The sequence below is a fragment of the Sander lucioperca genome, chromosome 1 (assembly GCF_008315115.2).
Source record: "Sander lucioperca isolate FBNREF2018 chromosome 1, SLUC_FBN_1.2, whole genome shotgun sequence".
NCBI classification, from domain to species: Eukaryota; Metazoa; Chordata; class Actinopteri; order Perciformes; family Percidae; genus Sander; species Sander lucioperca.
Genome location: NC_050173.1, coordinates 3,528,516 through 3,538,474, shown reverse-complemented (window position 1 = coordinate 3,538,474; position 9,959 = coordinate 3,528,516). Strand labels below are relative to the sequence as shown.

The 9,959-nt window shown below is 42.2% G+C and overlaps 1 protein-coding gene across 1 annotated transcript in view; it reads right to left on the bottom strand.

Moving 5' to 3' along the window:
- Positions 1-9,431, bottom strand: part of LOC116054943 (receptor-interacting serine/threonine-protein kinase 3-like) — an 11,024-nt gene extending 1,593 nt beyond the window's left edge. The window contains exons 1-11 of the mRNA XM_036006193.1: positions 8,555-9,431; positions 5,860-6,002; positions 5,611-5,779; positions 5,110-5,265; positions 3,795-3,943; positions 3,390-3,439; positions 2,925-3,077; positions 2,745-2,827; positions 2,567-2,633; positions 1,449-1,524; positions 671-740 (exon numbers count right to left, since the gene is read on the bottom strand). Coding sequence (XP_035862086.1) covers positions 671-740; positions 1,449-1,524; positions 2,567-2,633; positions 2,745-2,827; positions 2,925-3,077; positions 3,390-3,439; positions 3,795-3,943; positions 5,110-5,265; positions 5,611-5,779; positions 5,860-5,996 — 1,110 coding nt within the window. The 5' untranslated portion in view covers positions 5,997-6,002; positions 8,555-9,431. The remainder of the gene's footprint in view (positions 1-670; positions 741-1,448; positions 1,525-2,566; positions 2,634-2,744; positions 2,828-2,924; positions 3,078-3,389; positions 3,440-3,794; positions 3,944-5,109; positions 5,266-5,610; positions 5,780-5,859; positions 6,003-8,554) is intronic.
- Positions 9,432-9,959: the final 528 nt, after the last annotated feature.

Genomic DNA, 9,959 nt, shown 5'->3' with positions numbered 1-9,959 from the left:
ACTGTGATTAGCCCACCAAAATATTATGATTTCAAAGCATGTCCACAACACAGGATTCAGACTTGCACACCAATGGTCCAAATACGTAGCCTGTTCTACTGTGTGATTGAAAAATTTTTTTTGGGTATCCACATAAGTGGCCTCGCTGTGTGACCTGGTCTGATGTCATTTACAGCCGTGCATGCTGTTTAGGGCTAGGGAGTACCAACCCACCCTTCCTCACGTATACAGTATCTTAACCTCCTCCCCCCTACAGCACTCCTGGCCGAGTTCTACCACGTCTCCCCCCGGTTGGAGTTCTGTTTTAGTCTAAACATACTCGCTTGGTTGATTCTGTATTCTTACTTTTTCACCAATCCTTACCTCTTACCGGACACATATTTTCCTCACTACCCCCCTAATTCTTGGGGGTGCTGAGTGATTCTAGCGCTGGAGGTGTCTTCCCCCCCCCACGCACCGAGCTTTCTCTTTCCCCGTATTCTGTTTTCGTCCGACTGCTCGCGCTCCCGTTTCGGCTCTTAAATCATGGCTCTTATGATTAACCCCCCTTTGTTCTTCCCTGGTTTTCCTGTCCCTTCAATCTGGCCCTACGCCCTTATTTTCAGTGGGCTCTCCTCTTTCTTGTGCTCTGTTCCGCACATCACCTTCTATTGAAATCCCTACTTTTCACCGCACAGTGGTCTTTCAGCCCCCTGCGTCGCTTCCCCTCACCCGGTGGAGTGTGCACACTCTTTTTGTGTCTAGAAGTTAATAATGGCACAGAAGAGTTTTGCTGAATGCTCTCGTCCCCTCAACCTGTATTTTACAAACCAATTCGATCCTAGCTTTCCAGAACTCATAAAACAAGTTCGTACGTTGTCACCCTATTTAACTACCCAGTATACCGTGCTTGTAACATCAAAATACTTACCACGTAAAACACTACAACACGTCCAAATAAAATTTGGGATATCACCACCCCGGCACATATTGAATGCACCATTAGTGCACACTGGAAGTTAGTTTTAAACCCCCAAGCGTATCTAGCACCTCTAAGTCCAGCCCATAATTCTTACAGATCTATAAACTTCTACTACCAATTCCACTCCAGAGACCCTCGTGAACAGCCACACTGTCTCCTCTCGCACCCACATGAGTACACGCTGGAGGAAGAAACACAGACAGAATGATTTTCTATTCAAGATGAGTCCTAACTGCTTTTCAACATGAAGCCGTGTTCCTCAGTTTGTCAGAGAGACAGAGAAACTCATCTCAGTCAACTGTCGTTTCCACAGAAGTCTGAATACTTCTGTGGATCCATGTGTTTCCTAACTCGGGCCCCCTTTCTCCTCTGAACAAGATTAACAGAAATAAGAAGTCCTTCATGATGGTGGACCAGAGCAGAAAGACATGACATTAGAGAAATTAGAGGCTCCTGCAGAGTGTGAGCTCTTGTTGTCTGTCCATACCTGAGAGTGTCCAGTTCACTCTGGGGTGGATCAGCAGACATCTTCACTCCACTCAGGGACTTTTGGATCTCCTCCACTAAAAGAAGAATGATTTCATGAATCCCAGAGGAGAGGTTACATTCTTTCACTGTTATTTTACACATTACACATACACCGTGTAGTGAGTCTACACATAAGGACCTGAAGCACAAGCATTTAATGTCAGAGCCTAGTATTCCTGTGTGAAAACACTTGGGAAGACTTTTGTCCCATTGAAAAGCTTTCCAAATGTCCGGGTTTAGCCTTTCCTATTATTGGGACATTTGGTAGGTTTTTAATAAGGAATATGTCTTCCCCAATGTCCTTGCCCAACTGGGAATAGTAAGGGGGTCGCTGAGATGTATGTATGGGCCTCAGACTTCTCCTTTCTGGGGTAACACCATGTGCAAACCCCCCCTGGAGAACCAGGGACATTTGGGAAGGTGTTTTCACTGTTTTAAAGCTGTAACAGTAGTAGGGAAGGTGTTTGTGTACCTGGTTCAGGAAAGAGGTGAATTTTCCCCAACCAATCACCAGAGACTTCTACTCTGAGCTGGCCAAGTTCGGGTTAAGCACTATGCTAACTTAAATGGGGATACAATAATTAGTTATCAAACCAAAAACGTTTAAATTCTGATAATAACATGAGTCATTCCGCTTAAAACTATTTATCCACTGTTGTAAAGCTGCAACAGTAGCTACAGAGTAGACTACCGCGGAGCCTAAGACCTAAGCACAATTTTAACTAACTTGTTTGAGATTGGCCAGAGAGCCCAGTACCCAGAATATGCTCGCAAAGTAAAAGGTAAAGACAAACAGGGCCGGACGTCCGATAAAATCGTCGACTCACAGTATGCCAGATGGCCAGTAATCCACTGGAGCAAAGTCAAAACAAAGTACGATGTCACCTGCTTTACAACAGAGTTAGTCCCACCCATGGTGTTGATTAGCTGATCATTAGACATTGGCTCAATTCTTTTTTTTAACCAACAAAAAGGCCATTTCATGTCGTGATGTCAGATGGATCAGTTAACTTGGAGGAGTGGTGGGATCCAAAGGTCTGGACCCAGACAACAGTAGTATATACAGTAAATACAGACCTGAAGCCTCAGTGATTTGATCACTCTGAACCTGCTCTGTCATCACTTTTTCTTTTGTCTTTTGGGCCTGGAAATGGGAAGAGAAAGTTACAAACAATGATAAAAACAGTAATTTGCTGCAAGTTGTCAAAATCTCTCTCAGCAGGACTGAGTGTTTATGAAGAGATTTGTTCCTCACCAGTTTCTTAAGCACTTCATGGACAGCGTCAAAAATTGCATCTTTGTGCATCTTATATAGTTGTTCTGTCTCAGTTGTACACTCTGTTATACACAACATAGAGTAAAGATGTGATGTTGGAGCCAGGCATACAAGCTATTGTTCTGTGTCAATTCAGAGATGAATGAAGGAGTTCCTCACCAAGGGCTCGAGGCCTTTGTTCGGGTTCATTGTCCCAGCATCTCTTCATCAGTCCTGTCAATTCTGCCAACCCCAGAGCATCGCCCTTTATATCGTCCAGCAGTGGACGCTGTCCCAGTGGGATGAGGAGCTCCACTCTGGTGGGCTTCGCGCCTACATTGGAGGAAGAATTAAAAAGGCTGTCAGAGTGGCCTTGAATTTAGCGCTGAAACCTGTCTATTGTAAGTTCTGGCCATTGGACACAACCAGAGTGGAACTCTAAAGTGAGCCCTACCATCCATTTTCGGGGTTGGTGAAAGGCACCCTCTACTGTCTGTAGTACCTATGACCAAAGCATCTAGTATAAGAGCACACAAATCCACTACGGGGGAAGTCGGGGTGGTGGCCCTTAGCTTTTTGAAGATGTGACGCTTTAAAATATGATTTGAGCATTGATAGTAAGAGAGGCTAAAGACAGTCACTTACTTCCATATGGTTGTTTCCCTGTGACAATGGACCAAATGAGTATCCCATAACTGAAAGAGAGAGTTACATGTCAGGATTAATATCCATGTCATAACAATCACACCCTGAATGTTTGATGGATAGGGTTTGTTGTCATTTGTAAATTGATGCTTTTGTGAGAATGAACAAAATCAATGACAACAATAAAATCAGTACCTGAAGTCACCTGAGTATATATATTATAATACTCTAACCAATTCCCTCACCTGTAAAGGACTATGTCACTGATATGTTGACTTCCTGTCAAGACTGAACCTGCGCTAGACTTGGTAGACATGGGGGCAGGAGTGATCCCGTCTCCAGTTATTATTTATTATATGATAAATAAAATGCTCTTATCCATGTGCTGGTTCGGGCCTCTTGTACCTGTAGATATCAGAGGCTCGTTTAGGTTTGTATGTTAAGCCAAACGCCTCCGGGGGCATGTAGTTGGTCGTCCCCCCTCCCTCTTCATCATCCTTCTTGGAAACCTGTGTGACGCTGTAGGAAATCCGGGAAAGGCCAAAATCTGTAAGCTGCAGAAAGAATTAGCAAAGAGAGGAAGGTGGCAGAAAAGGGATTTACTTTGTTTGAGTATTTTCTTTTTATGCCACTTTCTACTTCTATTCCACTGCATTTATTGTTTAGTTACTTTACAAATCAAGAATTTTGCACACAAAGTATACGAAGAGCTTATCAAATATGTTTTGCAGTTTATACAGTACAGCTGAAACATTTAGTCCAATAATTAATCAATTTACTCTATTGTATTAATTGGCAACTATTTTGATAAGCAACACTGTCAGAAAATGAGGAATGTGATGGTTTAAATTATCTTAAGAGGAAAACAAAGAGGAAAATTGTATTTACTTGACACATCGTCAAATCGTTACTTTTGGACATGACACAAAATTTAGTTTTTGATATTACTGCTGTGAGAATACACACACAAAAAAAATGGATTGTTATCGATTTCCATTTGAATGATCCGATATCAATTCATAAAATCCAGAGAACAATCTCTTAATATTTGCCTTTTGCATGGAGCTTTAACCCTGTCAGTGCCACGTGGCCTTTTGTTCTTAGTGTAACGAGATCTTGCCCTGTGAGAGACGAGCAAACCTTAGTTGAAACATAGCCGGAGCTGCTCCACTGAAGGCAGCGCCTGACCTAAAGGCAGATATCTGGTTGCATTTTGGATTAACAAACTATAAATACAGAGAAGACATATGCAGGTTTTGACTTATATCGCCTGTGACTGTACGGATACAAATACGGATATAAGCCTGACATGCTAACTAAAAGAAATAAGTCACTTTTGTCGACATGACGCATACCATCTCTGCAGCACACCCTCTGAACTAAATTGTTAGTGTCCCTTAAATATTCCAAATTGATATTTAATTGAATCGGAAAAATATTGTATTCCTGAAATCAGTGCTAATGTGAAGTTATTAATTGAACAAGTTGTCTTTTTCAGTCAAAGATCAGTTTTACTCCTCTTAATAATGCTTCATACTGTACAATGTTAAGACATTTTTATCTAGAGTCGTTTCTGCTTCAAGTTGCAACATTTAGGGAAAACTATGTCTGTAGTTTACATGACTTTCAGCCTTTATTTAGTCTCCATAAAATGTGCAAACTATTATAACAATATAAAGTAAGCATGAGGCCTGACCTCCCCTCAAAGCCTGGGACTCACCTTGGCATTGAGAGAGTCGTCCAGCAGCACGTTGGGGGGCTTCAGGTCCAGGTGGAGAACGGGACGGGGCAGACTGTGGAGGAAGTTTATACCCTGAGCCACTTGGTGAGCCAGTCTGAAGACCAGCGGCCAGGGTGGAGGTCCATCCAAGGCTTCCTGTAAGATTGTTTTCAAAGTTACAGATTGACAAATAGTGGAGTTAGTGAGCAAATCATATGACTTCTGCTTTGTATACACTACCATTTCAAAGTTTGGAATCATCTGTTATATTTATGTTCTTCTCTTTTGCTTCAATATTAACTGTTTGAACATAAAAACTGCGTAATTCAGACATTTACATTTGATTTTCTTTTGGATTGAGAATATTCAAATTTCAATTTAGTCAATCATACCTTTGTTCTTTTTTTTAAATCCTAAATTCAAAACGTTTACTTGAAGCAGAGTACTTTTTTACAGAGTACCTCTAAGTAAAAGATGAGTGGTTCTTCCACCCCTGGTTACCTGTAGGGAGGCCAGTGATCCTCTCTCCATGAGCTCCATGACCACACCAAGCTGTGTTGCCCAACCACAGTTGGGCGGTAGACCCTTGAAGACCCCTAGGACACGAAGAACATGCGGGCTGCTTGCTTCTCGCATCCTCTTGATCTCACGCAGCAAAGATTCATTGGCCCTGTGTGTGTTTGTTTGCATTATAAGTGATTCACACAACTTAATGTAATTATAAACAGAAAAGTCTTTGTAAGCACTCACCCGTCGTCATAACGAAGCAGTTTAATGGCCACGTCACAGGCCCACTGACGATGCCTGGCTTTGTAGATTTGTCCGAAACCTCCGGAGCCAATCACCTTCCAGTCCTGGAGGCTGGAGTCTTCAATAAACTGAGCCATAGTTCGCTGTAGAAGCAAATTATTCAGGATAATTAGTTTAGTGACTTTTTGTGCATTCTAATATCCTCCAACATGTGTTTGTACAATGGAAATAAATGCACAAAATCCAAGATGGCTGACTCCTGCTGGGTGACAGGAGATGATAGCAATGATCCCATCACATTTTGAACATAAAAGGAACTTTATCACAACCCAAAGTGTGCTTTTGGGGGGGGGGGGCCCATTGGCCACTCCCAAAACCCAGTCACTACAGCAATTTACGCCAGTTCTGTGCCAATTGTTGTGAGTTTTTCAAGCATCCCAAGCTTTACAAATACTAATCTCTACAAAAATAAAAGGGTGCTCGCACCATTCGGTGTTACGTCCCTAATTAATAGTTCACATTTTTTCTTCCTTTAGGTCTCTTGACGGCAGAGGGCCCCTGAGTCCCCTTCAACCCCTGGCTGGATCTGGTCCATCTAGAAAAATAGTTATAAAGACTGGTGCAGTCTGGGACAGTTGAGACATGGACTGTGCTAAAGGGTCTTCAATAATGCCAGGTCAGTCTCAGTGTTTGAGTACATAACACAGAGTTTTAAGAGTTAAAAAACAGACAAAAAAATCAGCCAAGTTGATCCAAGCTGTCAAACCAGTTAAGGCACTTAACATTCACTGATGACATGAACTCAGAAGACAATCAAACTGTTGCTTTTTAGGACATACAAACAACTTTACATGTAAATATTGTCTAAAATCATTGTTGATCAACTCAGAGAGAAATTCTACAGAATATTTCAATTACATATTTTGAATCAGCCAATCAGCATAAAGAAACCTTTCTACTTTCCAGTTAAACAGTGACAGAGCACAATGTGATCAAAGTGATCCTGATTATCAGACATTTAGATTCCTCTGGTAGGATTCTTACCTGTTGAACTCACTTCAGGTCGAAGAACAGACGCTTTCCACCTTCATGTGTCGAGGAAACACGAAGCTGCTCTTTTCTTCTGTGTCCGTCCTGGTGTCTGTGTGCATCTGATCCGAGGACACCGGCATACCTCAGTCCATGTCTAAAACAACATCAGAGCAACGTCAAAACCTGTCCAACTGGTGTTAGATGTCAGCCAATCAGATTTTATTTCTTTTTCCTCCCTCTTAACTGCCTGAGGTTTAATTAATGCTGTTGTGCTAATGCACTAAAAGTACAAACAACTCACTGTCAAAGAACAACTGGGTTTAGGATCAAATGTACCACGGCCAAGTTGATCAAAGCTGTCCGACCAGTTTTGACTCTCCCTGTTTTTCACTGATGTGAACTCAGAGAACATTCTGCTGTTGTTTTGACCTGAGAACTACCAACAGTAATACATGCTAATCATTCTCCAACCACTCTCCTTTAACTCAGATGGACACTCATTTAAAGAGGAGAGAGAGATGACCTCTGTCACTATAACAAGCTTTTCATCACAGGACACATTAGTCTCTCATTCCTCTCTAATATGTCACAAATAGTGAAAACAGTGACTCAGCTCTTTCCATCAGACACACTGAGCAGGTCCATCGAAGGACTCAGAGTCTCTGGGACAGTTGACACATGGACTGTGTAAACAGCTTTCAGTCAAACCAAGTCTGTCTCAGTGTTAGAAGATGTCTGTGTTTTAGTTACAGTAAATGTATCACCAAGCTGTCCCACCAGTTCTGACACGCCTTACATTTTTCACTGATGACAGACACGCCCTCTCTTACACACACAAACACATCTACATGTCCTTCCTGACACTCACATAGTCTTTGACTGCACAGATCAGATGTTAGTGCAACTTAGCTCAACTCCACGCCAACCTAGGTGCTGCATTATCAATTTTATACCTTATGGCTGCAACGTATGCTTAACTTTCAAAGAATCTCAACTCTCATGGCTTCCCTCGCCATCTTGAACTCTTGTGTGGTGTAGCCACCTGCATAGTTACATTAACATCTTCCTCATTCTCACTCTCTCACGCACACCCCTGCATGTTCACACACACACACACACACACACACACACACACACACACACACACACACACACACACACACACACACACACACAGGTGACATTTTAACTGCACTCGTTATTTTTACTTTGATACTTTAAGTACATTTAGCTGATAAAACTAGTTAAAAAGTAAGAATTTCAAAGCCAAACTTTAACTTGTGTGTATTGATACTTTTACTGCAGTACAGCATGATCTTATGGTAATTCTGTAATGCAGTAAAAGTTCAAACAACTCAAATGTACCACGGCCAAGTTGATCAAAGCTGTCCGACCAGTTTTGACCCTCCCTGTTTTTCACTGATGTGAACTCAGAGAACATTCTGCTGTTGTTTTGACCTGAGAACTACCAACAGTAATACATGCTAATCATTCTCAAACCTCTCTCCTTTAACTCAGATGGACACTCATTAGAATCATAGTCTATCTATAAAAATCTGAAGAACAACCCAGAAAGAAACATTTCTTCTGTCCAGTCAAACAGATTGAATCAAAGTGATTCTGTTCATCAAACATTTCCAGATTCCTCTGGTCAGATTCTCACCTGCTGAAGTCTCTTCAGGTCACTTTACAGACACTTTCCTCCTTCATGTGTCGAGGAAACACTGGGAGAGAAGAAGCTGCTCATTGTCCCTCGTCAGTCCTGGTGTCGATGTGCATTTGATCTGAAGACGCCGTCACAGTTCATAACTTCAGAGTCAGAGAGACGTCAGAACCAGTCCAACCTGTTCACAAACCCAGTCAGAGTCAGAGAAGTCCCCCATCAGATGATGGAGTTCTACTATCTGTCCACTAGATGGAGCTAACTGACCATCTAATGAGCTAAAGATCAGGAACTGGTACAGCAGCAGGTATCTCTCCAAGTGGCCTCTGTGTCACATATTACTTTGATACTTTAAGTACATTTAGCTGTTAATATTTACTACCTTAATACTTTATTTACACTGCTTGTTTTTGTCCAACATTTCCCTTTACATGTACCTCTCCCTCACTCTTGGGTGAGAAGAAAATCTCCAAATTAAAACAATAAAAGCATCTTTCTCCTGACTGCAGCTCGCAAATCAACACAGAAAAAGCAGCGGCGTTAAAAATACATTTAAATATCTACTCACATTTGTCGACGGGTCTCTAGAGCACAGGCGGCGTCCGACCTGTGTGACCTCATGTTGCAGTGGATTGTGGGATACGCTTCATGCTGGAAGCTGCACTTTATATTCTAGCTGGAAGGAAATAAAAGGGGGATGCGTGGGATTGTCCCCTTTCTGGTCTACATGTCCCTGCCTCTGCTGAATTATTTTTATACACGGTGGGGACAAAATGTACCCCCCCCTCAAAGTGATTAATGATGCTTCACCAATAGACCGTATATTATATACCTAAAATAGAAGTATTTTAACTCTACTGACTCTACATTGCAGGCGTAATGTAAGCGGAGCTGATGTTCCAACACTACTCTTCCACCATAATCATCAAACTGGAGACAGCGGGCAGAGAGCAGCGTAGTGGTGCATATGCTCCACAGAGATCTGCTCTACAAGGTAGAAACAGGACAGTCTTCTATTTAGATTTTTACCAGAGGTGTGTGTGGCCCTTTCACACAGAAATGGATCATAAAGTGTCTATATTTCTTTTAAATTAAACTACCGATATACAGGAAACGACTTAATGACTGTCAGTGAGCGTATTGGCAGTTTGGTTTTGAGAGTTTGTGTTTTTATTTCTTGTTTCCCTCCCCTGCGTCCTCTGACAACAGCTGACAGTAGATTAATGTTTTCACAGCTCTGTGCCGGCTCCAAAAAAACTGAAGAAACAACAACAATCCCAAAGCAAAAGCTCTCCGTCTCGTCTGTGACTCCCACAATCCTACGCCGTGTGGCGCTGCAGGTGGAGCCGGTTAAAAGATACATTCCACGGCACATATGCTCGGCTAACGGTCCGCATACGTTACG